Raw genomic sequence first — 16,621 nt, 5'->3', positions numbered from 1 at the left:
TCTTTTTACATAGACTGCCTTTGCTATCCTTTTTTTGTTTTATCATAACCTTTCGATTAATGTCACCTTTTACTCTTGTGTTTTGCCGCCAAACTGGCATAATGTTTAAATCGGGAAATTAACTAGTAAAATAAAATGAAAAAAGGGTGGATGAGAAACTCGTTTTATTGTAGCGTAATATAATTAATGTCGAACAGATTATATCTTGAAGATTTATTTTTACTTGGTGCATGTCCATTGTTATCTTATTAAGCCTTTTATTATATTACCAAATAGAATAACATTACTTGTATTCTTTGTTATCTGCATGTTAACATTTTGTGACAATATATAATACTCATGTTTCAGTGATATTTTTTAAGTGATTGATCACAAAAACAAGTAATTGATTATTTAAAGATTAGATCAATTAGATTAAGCTTCTATATTTAAGTAAAAGATTTGTGGCATATTGGTTGATATTATCCTAAAACTAATGTAAAGTGGTCCTGTGACTCCGTTAAAAGATGAGTGCTGATTAACATTATTATTTTTTACTAATATTTTTTAGTTACAAAAGTGGAAGCCTCCGAGCTTTTAATTTTTTTATTTTTAAGGCTTTAATCAAAAAAATTATTCTTTCATTAAATTAAATGGCGGAAATGATTTGAACGTTTATAAATTCGCATTTTAAAGAAAAAAGTTTCTAATAAATAAAGTAAAAAATGAAAAATAAAGACGAATTAAAAATAAAAGATGGATTTGTTATACTTACCGAATCTGGAATAGATGGACGGGTTGTAATGAAATTCATTATAACGTTGGAAGATGAATTCAAGGATTTTATTCAAAGTTACTATAATAAAAAGGAAGATCACGCAAATGAGAGAATAATACTAACAATGAATAGAAACTCCGACGAAATGACAGGCTCATTCAATAAGAGAGTCTCCTTGAATTTAAAAAAACAACTTGAAAACTATATAAAAAGTCGATTTGATAAAAATGTTAAGTTAGGAGTTTTGTTAACAATAAATAAAAACAATGAGTCAGTTGGCGAAATTTCATTGGAAGAACTATTAAAGTTAGAACAAGATTGTTTTGTTAACCTAGATTTGAATTTAAACAACAAAATTGAGAAAAAGTTTTCATTTAAAATAGTTAAAAATGCGAATTTAGTTGAGAGTGTAACTCTAAGAAATGAAATTAGGCTAGGGTTCCCAGTGGTTCCTTCACTATCATTTCACAGAGGAGATGAAGGTGAATTCAGTTATAAATGGTATTTGCAAGGTCATACTTCTCAAAGTAGGATGAAGTTTGAGCTACTCCAAACTCTTCCGGAAAATATAATTGAAATAGACAATAACTTGGTATGTGAAATGAATTTAGAAAATATAAATGACAATGATAAAATTAGAAATATAATTGAACATATTGATAATTACTCCTTAATTTTAAGGATAATAGATAAATATTTTGAATCTCCTATATTCGATACAGTATATAGATTTAACAAAATAAACGCTCCCTTGAAAAGATCATGGCGTGATTCCAGAATTGAAGATTTTAAAAGAAAAAACGAAAATTATGGGGCTGAAAATGATACTAATAGGCTAAGGATAGTAACATTTAATATTCTGTCAGAATTATTTGCTCAGACTGAGAAAGCCTTGACTGAAATGTATCCTAATTGTCCCATTTATGCTCTGCAACCAAACTACAGAAGAAGCATTTTAGCGAAAGAACTAATTGATTTGGAATTTGATGTTATATGTATGCAGGAAGTTCAGTCGTCATTATACAACTCTTTTATTAAAATATTGTTAGAAAATAAGGGTTATAAAGGAGTATTTCATAATGAATACGAGGGTGTTTCTACCTTTTATAGAGAAAGTGAATTCGAACTTTTAGAAACAAAAGCCACTCTATTTAGAGACTTATTTAAGAGCAATTACTCTAGTTTAATGAGCGAGATTAATATCAAATGGCCTAATTTTATTGAAAAATCCTTGAACAATATTTCCACAGTTTACCAAATAACTGTTTTAAAACATAATAAATCAGATATTATCTATATAATCGGTAACACTCATTTGTACTATCACCAATACGGTGGTCATATTAGAATAATACAGGTCAAATTATTTATGGATTTAATTTGTGATTTTATTAACAATACTAAAAATAAATATTCGGGTATAGACATCATCCCATTTATTATGGGCGACTTTAATACCCTACCTTTTTCAGATGCCAGAATGTTGCTTATTAATGGTGAGTTATCCCGTAAATCAATAGATTGGTTTCATTCTCAAGTTCATATTAGTGAGGACATTCTTTCTTGTTTTGAAAATAACGCAATTGAAAAACTATCTGATAATGGTGATTTTGGGTTTGATATCCAAATTTCAAATAAATGTGTTGACTTATTTAATATTAACATTGGTAGTAAATATAACAACATCATTATATTAGCAAGTGATAACAAAAAAAGAACTAAAAACGACGACTCCATTAGTTTCGATGAAAATTTATATTATCCTTTTACTAATAAAGTAAACAGTTTTTCAGGGCAACTCGATTATATTTACCTTGTAGAACAAAACAATATAATGAACAAATATAAGATATACGTCAATAAATATTTGGGTTATATACAAGAAGATGTTCTAAATCCTATAAATACACTGCCTAATCCAGTGTATTCTTCAGACCACATTTCTGTTGGTATTGATATTACATTCAAAAAAAATGAGTAAAAATAACTAATCAGTTTGTTTTAGTATGACTAATATACGACTAATTGCACAAGAAATATGATTAAATGATAATAATATACATTTATGTCCATTTACTATAAAGTGTGCATTTGTATTTATTTTCATGTTGCTAAAGCAATGAACCAACAATGTGTGAAAAGTTAAAATTGAAGTAATTTTTAATAAGGATATCCCATATTATATTCCTCATAACATAACATTTTATCAACCTATCTATTAGTGTTTATTTTTCTCCATATTTTATTTATCAGTTCTACATTCAGAGTTACAAAATGGAAAACTCCAGAAAACCTATTGTATTGGAAAAAATTCAGCTAGAGTCAAGAAAAGTGTTTTCTGTGAATAATAGAAGAGCTGGTATTGAAGAAAGAAAAAATGATTCTAAATTAACTAAGGAGATTCCTTTAAAAAGATATTCTTTTTATGATAGGAGAAACAATCTTTTTTGTGAGATTCCTCCTCATCCAAAAAAAATATTAATACCAATATTTGAAAACCAAATTATATTTATTAGTGGAGTTGTATTAACACTGTTACACAAAGATATAATGAATAATATTCAAAAAAATATGGTTGATTTTATCATTATAAGATCTATATTTTGTATATTTGTGTTATTTTTCCAATTATTTGAATTATATATATTAAAAAAAAGAGTTAAAAATGACTTAAGAGAAAATGATATGATATATAATAACCCTGAAAAAGTAGTCAATGTATCAGCAAAAAATAAAAAATTACTGCTTTTGTGGATGTTAATATCAGGTGTAATTACTGTTTCACAACCGATTACAGAAATGTTTATTAGTATTGAAACCATATCTTCCTTTCAACTATTTACTCCTGTAATAAGTGTTTTACTTTTTTTAATTTTGACATTTAAATTTAATATGGAACAAAAAGCAAAAACACCCAAAAAAATTGACTTTAATGACATATTTGATGCAGATAAATCAGAAATCGGTAAATTAATAAACAATGAAATAGACAATCATAATTTTGTTACCAGAAATATTACCGATAATAAAATAACAATGCGTCAATTGTTGGTGGTATTCTTAATATTTTCCTCGCTGTTAATTGCGACTCCAGACAAGCTTATTTTGAATTTTTATAATGGTAATAAAATTGGCATTATTCATTTGGGGATGCTTATTGCCTTAATTTTACCCTGTTTACACGACATATTGTTTCATTTAATATGTAGAAAAATAATTAATGAATTTCAATTAAATAATAATCATAATTATGTTTTTAAAGATACTGAAAGAAGAATTTGTAACGTTCATATACATATATTTATGACGTTAGGTCAAATATTAATCGCACTCCCATCTTGTTTGTTACTAAGGACACTAATACACCAAACACTTGGAGAATTGGACTTTAACGGGAAGTTTAATTTATATCTTGCTATAAAAACCATGTTTGGTTCAATATTTAATATTAATAATAAAGAACTACTTGCAATAATTTTTTCGGCAATTTCAATGATTGGGATTTACAATAGATATAAAATCAACAATGCTGAAACCTATGGTATTGTTGGATTGGTTACAATTCAAGGATTCCAAACACTATTAAGTACTTCTATGAGACATGATGTTCCTTTATGGCTAAGCAATAATATATTTAGTCTTATTATGTCAATTTCATCGATTTTAGTTCTTAAATTACAGGAAATAGATATAATATTTAAAATAGTTTTATTGTACAATAGATGGTTTGTTATTTACAAAACCGACCTGAGTAATAATTGTGAATACATTTCAGAGGACGACTACAAAAAATATTATAAAACAAATATTAGAATAATTGGGGGAAGTGTTAACTTAAATCAGAGAAATAGTACCAGCTCAACAGTAACTGACGAGGAAAACGAATTTGAGACAGAAGATTTACTGGATAATGAACACTGCGATAACAATACAACTTTTTCCAAAGGAATCAATTTTGAAAGAATATCAACAAATATGAATCTTATGAATACCCCTGTAAATTCTGCAAAAGTATTTTTATTGCAAGAATAGTTCATACAAACTTACTATATTACCTAGTATTTGTTAAGTGTAAGCTAAAACTATATATATATATACTTATTATTTAAATTGTCTTGAAGCAATACTTTCTTTTTTAATATTTCTACCTGTATATAATTCCTTTCATTTTTCTGTTGCCTTATAAATTCAAGCTATTATTTTTTCCCACAATTAGTTCATTTCTACCTGTGACCCATAGTTGGCATCAATATCGGAACAAACGAATAATCCTGACTATCAACCTCGGAATCCTTTTCATCTAAACCTTCATTAGAATAGTTTTCTATTGAGGAGTTTTCGTTCCTTGTGGAATTAAAAATTGATATTAGATTATCCAAATCAATAACATAATCGACCATTATCCTTATTGTTTGAGTATTGTTTTCAGCCACATTGTCACAAAAATTATGGGTTGGATTATCAATTTTGATGACTACTCTTATAGATTTAAAGTACTGAACTTTGTCTTTAATCATAGAAGAACCCAATAAACTCAGTCTTACGTTATCATTTATTTTACTGTTCTTACCTATTAAAAAACAATTTAAGTTGTGTAGTTGCACAGGAATTCCTTCATGAATTATATACATCCTCTTTAATTTTGTTAGAACACTGTCTGATATATTATTGAACCTAAGTACAATGTGTGATTGCGTCTCAAACTGACTTATTCCATCAAAATTAATATCTACATAATAAGGAAGTAGTATTTTCGTTGTTCCTTCACATATGTTTAATTTTTTATAATAATCTTGAGTTGGAGTTATATGTCTTATTTCTCCGCTTTTACTTGTATAATTACATTCATAAACCCCACATAACATTAATTCCCTATTATCTCGGTTCATTAATACTTTAGAATCATGAATATGACATACACAAATGCATACATATATCTTTTATTACATTAAGAAGTTTATGAAGTTATATTTTATACTTTTTTTGATTAAGTATGCATAAGACAATTACAGTTGGTCTAATTTATTACTTTTTATATCTATATCCTTGTTTTTTGCTTTCTGTTTTATTTGAATATTATTTTGATATATTCTATTTAATCTTATATATAAAAAATATTGACCACATTAAATGCCGAAATAAAATTATTAAAAAAAATATTTTAATTGCATAAATTATTTACCAAAATCATTTTTTTTCCTTAATTTAGTGCAAGTTTTTTTATTTTATTTTATAAAAACGATACCTTTTATTTGCATGCATAACATGCATGTGTAATATACATGCAAAATATATATAGAAAATTATGACTATCGTTTATGGTCGGTGAGGGTTAATAAATTATAATAGAGTAATAAATAGGTATCGTGATGAAGGTTAATATATAATTTAATACCCACACATTACTAATACCGTATGATAGTATAAAATAAATGCCACTTAAAGAAATTAAATGGTTGGGAAAAAAGGAGATAGAGTAAGTGGAACAAAATTAAGAGTAATGAATATTAAGTGCCAAAAGAGGGGGTAGTTGTAATTTATATTTAATGCCTTGAATTAATTAAAGGTGAATATAAGCAAAAGTTTAACAAAAACTATCTAATTAAATTCTTAACAACTCATATGAAAGAAAACATACAAATAAAACTTCTGAAGAAGCTAATTATATTCTAAATATGATATTAGAACAAAGGTCAGGAGAGGAAATAAAAAAATTAACAGGAAGGGACATAATATGGTCTCCGAATGACTTGGGAATTCCTTACTTGGGACTTTATGAAGAACATGGAAAAATAGGTGATGTTGATTATTTAAGATTTGGTGTAAGATATATTGGAAATAATACGCTAAATTTAAACAGTAATGAAAGGATAATAATAGGAGAGATTCATGGAGAGCTTCTGAGCCTAGATAGTCTAATATTTAGAAGCAAGGAATATTGTTACACAGAATTAAGGAGTTCATTAAACTGGGTCTGGCGTTACAATGGCATTGTTATTGATACAAGAAATATTACTGGGATCCTTGGATTTATTCAAAAAACTTGGAAAGAAAGTGATGAAAGCAACTGCCAATTGGAAGTTATAGATGGAAGATTGTGTGTTATCACAATTCCAAATGTATGTATTTATCCTGGAGATGAACTAGTTTTATCTGTAAAAAATAATATGGATTTATTGCTTCCAACTATAGGTGACGAATTAATGAAATTAAGAACGAGAAGTAGCAAAGCAGAAGGGATATTTGATATTATGAATTTTAAAGATTCACCAAAAAGTTATGATCTAACTACTTCCCCGATTTCTACAGCAAATACAACCACTCAAAATATCGGGGGTATACTTGACAGATTTGAGAGTCCAGCTAGCCACAACCTCGATCAAAACAACGATTTGAGAAAAATATTAATTCCTTATTCACTTAATTGTACTAACGAATACTATTGTAGCCTTTGTAATAGAAATCAGGGCGATTCAACCTTAGATGGATATGGCGAATTTGAATTTTCTGCAAAGATATATAGGAATGCACTTGTTTTTATGCTTGGAGAGAAAGATAATATGTTGAATCTTACAGAATCCCAAATAAATTACTTTGACCACTTGAAAAGTACAAGCTGTGAAAAGGAGGTTTATACTCTAAAGTCTGCTCATAAAATAAATTTTAGATCAAAAAAGGGTATTTCAATAGATACAATAAATGAAATAAATGAAAATGATCAGGTTAAAAATGTTCCAATAGAAATTCTTCTGGTAAAGAATTACTTAACTAGGAGTACAAGTGAAATGCTAATATGTGAATTTCAAATACTGAGAAATGATAACAATAATACTTATGACGAACTGGGAAAAAAGTGTTATGTTTCACAGTCCATTTTATTTTATTGCTTTTTTGATAAATGGATGAGTGAAAAAATCATTGACGAATACAAGTACATTCGTATTCCAGTTCCATTAATGATAGAACAGCATAGGCAAATGCTGCTTCCATATCCAGAAGGAATATATTGGAATTTAGATACTTTATCTTGGAGATACCAAACTCAAACAAATAATTCAAGGCATATTAAATATGAAGTTAATGACAACACCTCACTGGAAACAAGTGTAAATGACCATATTGCTCGTGAACAAGAGTTTGTTGGCGTTAGCTTGAGTTATGAAAATGACCCGTTTGAACTTTTTAAAAGTTATATTACGATATGTTCGATAAAGTATAAAAACATTTATAACTCAAAATACAAGGAAAACAATGGTACACCAATAACTTCAAAAACAGTCAAGAATTGGGATTCATCAGGAAGTAGTGTAAATAGTTACAAGAAAAAAAAAATAAGAACTGAAATTGAAGAATACAAGTATTCAGAATGTGACAACAACTGTTATTATGAGTCAAACAATCGGGAGTTTTTTAATAAAGTTGGTAATGGAAACTCAAATATTTGTTCAAGCGAAATACATGATATTATTGAAAATTGTAATGAGATAAATAATATAGACGTTATAAATAATAAAAACAAGCATATTTTAAGTGTAATCTCTGAGGACATTAATATGATTTCCCAACAGGTAGAGATTTTATTGACTCCTCCATACTCAACATTCATAAAATTTTGTATGAAGAGACTTGGATTTAGCATTACATACAATAAAAGAAGAGCTTGGTTTTCAGTAAAAACAAGAGGGGTACTTGAAGCCTTTAACCTTGCAATAAAATGGATAAAAAAACAAAAAAACTTAAATGAAGAAGGTAACTACTCACCCATTAATAGCAATGACAATACCATAAATGGAAATATTCATATAAATAGCAATATCACACTACCAGCAGGTAAAAATATACAGTCTGAAAGTCATAATAAAAAAAATTTTCAAAAGTTGGGTTCTATTGCAAATAATATAAACTATGTTTTAAATAAGAATGATATCTCTGCTAAATCTGATATGGACAGTGATGTAGATAGTGTTTATAGCTTTAATGAACAAGCAAATAGGTTGAAGCCATTACCAAAAAGAATAATATGGGTTCCAAGCAGAAGGGTATTTATAGTATCCTATAAACGTTTGGGTACACTAAATCAGATGAATACAAAATCCTTCAACCCAACTATTTATGGAGGTGTTAAAAAAGCATTAAAGCATGCTTGTATTTTTCAATCGCAAACTGAAAACTGCAAATACAGTGGCTCCGAAACTAGTTCTAGGGATAATTCAAAAGGGGTTATTGGATCTAAATTGATCAATGATAGTGAAGAAAATAACAATATCGACACCTCGTTAAAACCATTAAATCATTGGGTTAAAAACATAGATCCAAAAGTATCTCCGGAGACAGTAACAAGTGCCTATAGAGAAGCAGTCTCAACATACTTAACTCACTCTACAACTTACTCAAATCAAAATATAACTATCCAGGAAGACAAAAACAGAATATATAACAGAAATGATCATGAAGATACTTTTCAAGGCCAATTAAATGATGAAGACGATAATTTAAGTACGAATCAAATCCCGGCAGATGGCATTATGAATAATGTTAATTGTAGCGAATCAGGGAGACTTGGGAACATTCTTAATACAAAACTCATGAATGTGGATATTTACATAAATAATCTCAATTCAGACTATTTAATTAACGATGAGTTAAATTCAATAAACAGCTCAGTTAGTCCAGTAGATTGTGATTTTGGTGATAAGCAGTGTGAAAATAATGATTTATTTGAATACAAGCCATTCAAGATGTACCACGATCAGGTATTTCTGAATAAAGATTCAGTTTATAGTTTGATGAATATTGATGAAAGTATAAATAATCAATGTTTAAACAACAGAATTTTGAATGATTCTATTGATGGACAAACGGTAATAATAGATGAGGATATGAATATTAGCAACAATTGTGGGGGTGTTCTTGATTCAACTAATGCACTTGGTACTGACCATTTAAGTACATTTGAAGGGTACAAAATAACAGAACCGCTTGTTTCAATAAGCGATCCATATTCTAACATTTTCGAGTTAGATGGTTTACCAGTCTTGCACGACCAGTTGGTTAGGATAGAGTCCCCATACGGCTACATTGACTCATTTACATTAATTGAACCTTAGACTACAAAAAAGACGCTAATGGAACTCCAAGTCACAAACAACTACATTTCTACTTGTGCCAATTATTGAACCACAAAGAAAAACGGAACAAAATAATGAAGTGTGAAGGCAATAACTAAGCCCAAGATTCACTTGGGGTGGGGGAAAGAGAGTAACAGAACAAATAATATTTCTATTAAAAATACAAAATTTTAACTTTGAGTAGACATAATGTCAAACAGACCTCTCCACTTCAATTCGGCGCCGAAATGTAAAGACGATTTAAAATAAAATTAATAAAATCAATGTCGAGAAAACAGTAAGATACATATATATATTGTAATGTACGCTTGGGAAAAGGGTCATCCTAAATTTGATTTACTGTTATGTATGATTTTACCAGAGTTTTCGAGTAATTGAGTCAGGGAGTTCTGTTAAAATGGCAATAGAGCACTCCACCACTTCTAGCTCACAAGAGTTATCTAACAATGACGAAAAACTATCGTATGAACACTTTGATAGCAAGCAGGAGGATTTGAATAATGTACTGAGTTTCTCCCAATTCTCATTAGATGGTTATATTAAGTACAAAGATGGAGGTGAGGATGATGACCCTTATTTTAGTGAGGGTTGCTTTGGCGATGAAATGGGAATGGAAGATGACGACACAATGAATAGAGATGATGATTCATTATCATTGGGTAACAACGAGAAACTGTATCATGATTATTATAAAATAAATAGAGAGGCTACTGGACCTGAAAGTATTTACTCATATTTAAAAAGAGATGGCTCAACAGAAAATTTATTCGAAGTGGATGAAAGAGTAGGAAATATGTTAGAGGATTTAGACTACGTTAGATTTATTCCAAGCTCTGAGTTGGTTTTTTCCAAATTGTATGATCACGAGATGAATCTTGCAATTGGAATGATAGACGAAGTTCTTAAAATTAGAGATGAATGGGTTTATGACTTGCCTTCTTTTGAGGAGGATCATACAATGATTTACAATTATGGATATTTGCATGAAGGTAATTCCGTTGAAGATATAGAGGATATTAAGAAAAACCTCCCCGGTAAAATAAACATAAAGTATGAAATGATAAACGGCATATATAAAATTAAATGGTATTCAAACCATAATTTAGCATATAATCCAATAACATTTAAGAAGATAGTTGAGAAAGAGTCAAAAGATTCTTATGAACATACAAATGATGCAAATTCCAACGTGAATAAATTATTCCCACTTTATGAAACTGAAAGTAAGTCAATTTACGAATTTACTAGGTGCTTGAGGAGAATATTGACTATGGCCCATACTCCAATTGTAAAAAGTTTTGCGTATTATCGTCTTAAATTCTTGCTTCAAAGCTATCAACTTTATACTCTGTTTAATGGAAAGTTTGAAAATGAGTTAACCAGAAACAATATTGAGACAGGTTTTTATAATGTATATAAAGTAGATACACATGTACACCATTCTGCATGTATGAGCCAGAAACATTTACTCAAGTATATTAGGAAGTGTTATATGACTGATAAAGACTCAATTGTTTTATATAATCAAGATAATGTTGGTAGTACACTAGGTCAAGTTTTCAAGAGTATTTTAGGTTGTACTGACCAAAACAAATCAACAGTACACTTTAATATGGATGTTATTAGAACGTGTTTCCAAAGATACGATCGATTTAACGAAAAATATAATTTATTTGGATCAAACGTTATGCGAGAAATATTTTTGAAATATAACAATGCAATAAAAGGTAGATATTTGGCTGATATTACTAAAGAAGTAATACAAGATTTAAGAGCGACACATTACCAATATGTTGAGTGGCGTATTAGTGTTTATGGTAAGGATAAAAACGAATGGAAAAGTTTATCTGAATGGCTGTATTATAATAACTTATATTGTGAACAAGTTAGATGGGTCATTCAAGTACCAAGAATCTATAACGTTCTATATAGGGAAAAACATGTAACTTCATTTGGTGAAATGTTAGATAATATTTTTTCCCCACTTATTGAGGCTCTTGAGAATCCGAGTGAATATCCATTGATATACATATTGCTTTCTAACATTGTTGCTTGGGATTCTGTTGATGATGAAAGCCGACAAAGAAAGTTTTCGTCTGAAAGTTTAGATTTTATTTATCCAGAAGACTGGAAAGTGGGTGACAATCCACCGTATTCATATTGGGGATTCTACATGTATAGTAATATCCGTGTGATAAACCAACTTATGTATTCTAGAGGTTTAAAACCATTAAAATTTAGACCTCATTGTGGAGAGGCAGGAAAAATATCGCATTTGGCTACAATGTATTTGTTAGCTGATTCGATAAATCATGGAATTCTACTAAAGAAAACTCCTGTTCTACAGTACTTGTATTATCTTAAACAGATTGGAATTGCGGTGTCACCTGTTTCAAATAATGCATTGTTTTTAGAGTTAATGAAAAATCCATTTCCAAAGTTCTTTAGTGTTGGTTTGAATGTTTCACTGTCTACTGATGATCCACTGATACTGCATTTAACCGATGAGTCGCTCCTTGAGGAATATTCAGTTGCATCTCATATATGGAAATTAAATAAAATAGACTTGTGTGAAATTGCAAGGAATTCTGTATTACAATCTGGTTTTTCACCCAAAACAAAAGCGAATTGGTTAGGTGTTAGAAATCACAACAATCTAAACGATTCACTTTACAACATTCTCACAAAGTTTCGACCACGTGAAGTCAACGACATAACTAGAACCAACGTTCCGAATATCAGGATCCAATTTAGAATTGACATGCTAAAAGGTGAAATGGACTTTATCAACAAAAATGCGTTTTCTGGAAGTAAAATTGATAATGTATTGAGTGTTATTAAAAATTTTAAAATAAGGGATAACAATTATGAAGATAACAAGAAACAAAACAGTAATGTTGAGTGTTCAAATAGAGAAACTGGTGGAAAGGGAATTGCTATTTCTCAATCTAATGGTGGTTACAACTAACATCTTGTTGAGAAAATTAGTAAGAATTATTCTATAAAAATGGATTAATTACTATATTTTGAATTATTAATGTTTACTCTCATTTACATTTTTACATTTTTTGATGATCTAGGACATAGGAGAGCGAATTTGAAGCTAAGAAACTTCACCTTTCTTTTCTTTACTTTGCGTTCATTCCTCTCCTATTAACTCGATTCAATCAAAAAAGAAAGGAATTCGAGGCAAAAGTTATTGAGTTTACCGGTTTGAATTGCATGTCTATGAATACAAAAGAAAAGAAATCATATTATTTAGAGACAATACAATTGTGGGTTTTCCCAAATTTTTTATTTTAGTTTATTTCCGACATTATTGGTGTATTTTACCAGAAGAATGTTTGTTTAAATGAAGATGAACGTCTTCCATGGACGGATTTTGTATGAAAGTTGCCACAATTTCTGAGGTTATATGGAGAAATGGCTCAGTAAATGTGACTATTTGGAAGACAATTGTTCCTTTTTTTGGTGTGTGAGCGGAGGAAGTGTTTCTTCCGTGAGATGAGTAATAAATTATTGATTTTTTTGAATATTAACACTATTTTTCATTTTAGCGGGTAACAGCTAAAAATTAAAACCAATACAATTTAGCATCAAATATCAGGGGGGGTTTTTCCAGTGTGAAACAATTTTTAGTTTAATTTTTTTCTCCGATTGTTACTTTACGAACTAATTAATATTTAGTAGCATATTATGAATCTGCGAATATTGTTTTTATATTTTTTTCCTTTCTACCGAGAAACAGCAGGTTATTAGTACATTTCCTTGAGATTCTCCACAATACTTTAAATTATCATTGAATCATGGAAGTGTACACAAATGATCCTTATTACAAAGCATACAGGTAATGTTAAAGATAGGACAGGGTTACCTATATTTGTGTGGGTGGGAGCTCTTTCTTAGAAATGAGGAACATGTGATAAATTAACTAGTGAAGTTGAAAATGGAATCGAAAGTTTAACGCGGATGTTTGAAAATGGAAGCATTGAAATGGCTGGAAGTAACCAATTACAAATTAAAATAGGAAATGAAATAGAAAAATATTTAGAAATGCATTCACTTTTAGGAAATATACTGAAAAATATAAGAAAGAATCCGGAGTTATTCATTGAAATAAGTAGAGAAGAATTGGAAAATAGAGAATGCAATTTGAGGAGGTTATTTGATAAAATATCAGATTGTAAGGACAAGCTAAGCGAAATAAGTCTAAGGAGAAAAGAGAATGAGTTCCAAAGAAGAAGGGAAATGAATAAAAACTACTTGTTGGCTAGCAACAATAGTAGTGATTATATTGCCAATGAAAATTCAAATATAAGTGAATTTAATGAGAATTTTAGTTTTATAAGTGAACACACAAATAAATTGCAAAAAGTTGCGTTAGTTATTTCTAAGGAGATAAATGAACAAAATAGAATAATTGAGGATATTTCATCAAGTGTTGAAAACGAGAGTAAGTTTGTTTTTGTAAAATATTTATTAATTCGTGATTTTTTCCCTTTGAATTCAGGGAGCATGGTAAATTACGTTTTTAGTAAAATGAATAAAACTGTTGGAATATCAAGTAAGTTATTCATCCATTATTTACAATGATAATTTTTTTTCTTTTTTATTCTAAAGCATGGAAAGAATTAAAGCTTTTATTTTATTTATTAACAATCTTTATATTTCTTTTGATTTTAATAATTATTGTCTAGCTGATCTGCATTATAATTTCTTCTTTTTTTGGATTGAAATTACAAATACATATTTTCTATTATATGATCAAGTAGTTGAAAGTTATTTCCAAGTAGAAAATAACCCCAATTCTCAAAACAATACATCATTAATTGGTGTGAAAATAGTCTATGTATTCTATTTTTAAATAATACCGACGTTTTCATCCAAACTAATCTATCTAGATTTCCACTAATTTGTTTATACGCCTCATTATGTAAACAATTTAATTTGTTTGCTGATGATTCTTTGATTCCTTTTGTTCTTTTGTTTTTTGGGGTTTTTTCTGCACCTATTCCAACATTTTGACAATGATATTCATCGCCGTCGGAATAATTTGTCACTTTGTTATTTATTCTACCTGAATCAATAATAGTTATCCAATTAATTAAATCGCCACTTTTAGTGCTCATTTTTGATTTATTATTTATTATTATTCCCGTATTCCTGGAATTATTCTTATAATAATCGCTATTTAGGTATGAATGTAAGTGCTTAAATTTGTTAATTATGTCGCATTTGTTCTTGCCACTAGGTTTGTAATATAAATGCTTCTTTGGATCGCTATTTTTTATACAATAGGGAAGTAATGAAGCAGATGTAGGTGGAACTAACATATCACCTTTAATTGAACCAATTGCATGACGATGCCTAAACCACGATAGTGGATAAATCATTTCCATACTATTCATCATTTTGCCCACTAGTAAAGCACTTTTATCCATTAAAAGTAATTGTGAAATTGTTGGTAATATCGAAATCCACTTTAGTGGAAATACAAATCTCACTACTTCAAGTCCGAACAATGTGCATTTGTCTCTTAGCACGCCTTTATGTGGGGTTCCAATTGAAATGAAATTCATTGGGATAAGACCCGAAATTAATCCAAGGTTCTCTCCTTCAGAATCGATATTTTTGTTATTCGCTATATTTACATCTGCCAATAATGGCAATACTGCTCTGTTATACAGACCACCTAAGCTGTGACCAATAAAAGATATTTTCTTCAGAGTTGGATTTTTTTTAATTACTTCTTTTATCTCTACTGACATTCTTTTTGCACCTTTTTCAATTCCATCTGAAGTTATAAATATACTTCTAAAATAACCCCAGTTAGAATGGATTTTGTAAATTAATAAACAGTTTTTACCAGATAATGGCTCAAGACTATTTTTTGTTATATTCAATTCAAATTTATCTCCACTTTCAGCTTCTAAGTTATTTTTTTGAATTATTCTTTCACCTAGTACATCCATATTTGCAGGGGTTCCTGCCCATCCGTGTGTCATTATTATAATATGGTCCGGGTTCTTACAATCCATTCTAATTTGATTTTTTCCCTGTGTTACGAAACTTATTAGGGAAATTACTAAACATATTACTAAACTCGATATGAGAAACAAAATTTCCAATTTTTTTGTTATATTAGAACGATTTTCGTTTTCTTTTGATTTTATTTTTCTATTGGGTTGTTGTTTCTCGGTATAGTATTTTCTTATTCTAGTCATTTTGTTGTTTATTTCCCTGTATTTTGTAATTCTTGACTAGTAAATCTTTTAATAATTAAATAATTCATGGGAATTAACGATTTATTCGTTTGATAAATTCTTTTCAGGTATATCTTCTAATCTTTCTTTCAGTAAAATAGAATTTAATTTTACAACTTTCTTGCTTTAAAAGTGATAAAATCAATTTACAAAAAAAAATGATAATTCTGGAAGAAGTTTAATATTTCACTCACCATTGTAAAAACTTTACTTCGTAAAAAGATAAACTAAAACAAATGGACAATTAAAGTAAATCTAAGTTTGCAACAACAAATCGTTTCTCCCAGCTTTTCTCAGATTGATAAAATAAATATTCAATTTGCATGCAATTTAGTCTTACTTTCAATAAAATGTCAACAAAAAAATTTAAACCACATGGTTACGGATTGGCGCCATGTGTTAAAAATAACATGAATTTGGCAACGAAACAAAGAGAAAAGATTAATTACTATCGTATTTGAGGATTTACACGG

At 28.9% G+C, this 16,621-nt stretch overlaps 7 protein-coding genes across 7 annotated transcripts; 5 read left to right on the top strand and 2 right to left on the bottom strand.

Moving 5' to 3' along the window:
• Positions 1-704: 704 nt before the first annotated feature.
• FG379_002965 (uncharacterized protein) lies at positions 705-2,738 on the top strand (the record flags this gene model as incomplete). The annotated part of the gene is made up of 1 exon (XM_067328595.1): positions 705-2,738. The coding sequence occupies one exon, from the start codon at positions 705-707 to the stop codon at positions 2,736-2,738; it is 2,034 nt and encodes a 677-aa protein (XP_067182177.1).
• A 293-nt stretch (positions 2,739-3,031) lies between these two features.
• FG379_002964 (uncharacterized protein) lies at positions 3,032-4,789 on the top strand (the record flags this gene model as incomplete). Its single annotated transcript, XM_067328594.1, has 1 exon — positions 3,032-4,789. The coding sequence occupies one exon, from the start codon at positions 3,032-3,034 to the stop codon at positions 4,787-4,789; it is 1,758 nt and encodes a 585-aa protein (XP_067182176.1).
• Positions 4,790-4,980: 191 nt separating this feature from the next.
• Positions 4,981-5,646, bottom strand: FG379_002963 (uncharacterized protein; the record flags this gene model as incomplete). The annotated part of the gene is made up of 1 exon (XM_067328593.1): positions 4,981-5,646. The coding sequence occupies one exon, from the start codon at positions 5,644-5,646 to the stop codon at positions 4,981-4,983; it is 666 nt and encodes a 221-aa protein (XP_067182175.1).
• A 786-nt stretch (positions 5,647-6,432) lies between these two features.
• FG379_002962 (adenosine monophosphate deaminase) lies at positions 6,433-9,864 on the top strand (the record flags this gene model as incomplete). Its single annotated transcript, XM_067328592.1, has 1 exon — positions 6,433-9,864. One exon carries the CDS (start codon positions 6,433-6,435, stop codon positions 9,862-9,864), a length of 3,432 nt encoding a protein of 1,143 aa, XP_067182174.1.
• Positions 9,865-10,282: 418 nt separating this feature from the next.
• Positions 10,283-12,853, top strand: FG379_003077 (uncharacterized protein; the record flags this gene model as incomplete). The annotated part of the gene is made up of 1 exon (XM_067328707.1): positions 10,283-12,853. One exon carries the CDS (start codon positions 10,283-10,285, stop codon positions 12,851-12,853), a length of 2,571 nt encoding a protein of 856 aa, XP_067182289.1.
• A 1,001-nt stretch (positions 12,854-13,854) lies between these two features.
• Positions 13,855-14,478, top strand: FG379_003076 (uncharacterized protein; the record flags this gene model as incomplete). Its single annotated transcript, XM_067328706.1, has 1 exon — positions 13,855-14,478. One exon carries the CDS (start codon positions 13,855-13,857, stop codon positions 14,476-14,478), a length of 624 nt encoding a protein of 207 aa, XP_067182288.1.
• A 143-nt stretch (positions 14,479-14,621) lies between these two features.
• Positions 14,622-16,109, bottom strand: FG379_003075 (uncharacterized protein; the record flags this gene model as incomplete). The annotated part of the gene is made up of 1 exon (XM_067328705.1): positions 14,622-16,109. The coding sequence occupies one exon, from the start codon at positions 16,107-16,109 to the stop codon at positions 14,622-14,624; it is 1,488 nt and encodes a 495-aa protein (XP_067182287.1).
• Positions 16,110-16,621: the final 512 nt, after the last annotated feature.

The sequence above is a fragment of the Cryptosporidium bovis genome (assembly GCF_009768925.1).
Source record: "Cryptosporidium bovis isolate 45015 chromosome Unknown contig_5, whole genome shotgun sequence".
NCBI lineage: Eukaryota > Apicomplexa > Conoidasida > Eucoccidiorida > Cryptosporidiidae > Cryptosporidium > Cryptosporidium bovis.
Note: the sequence above shows the minus strand (reverse complement) of the source record. Positions and strands in the feature narration are given on the sequence as shown.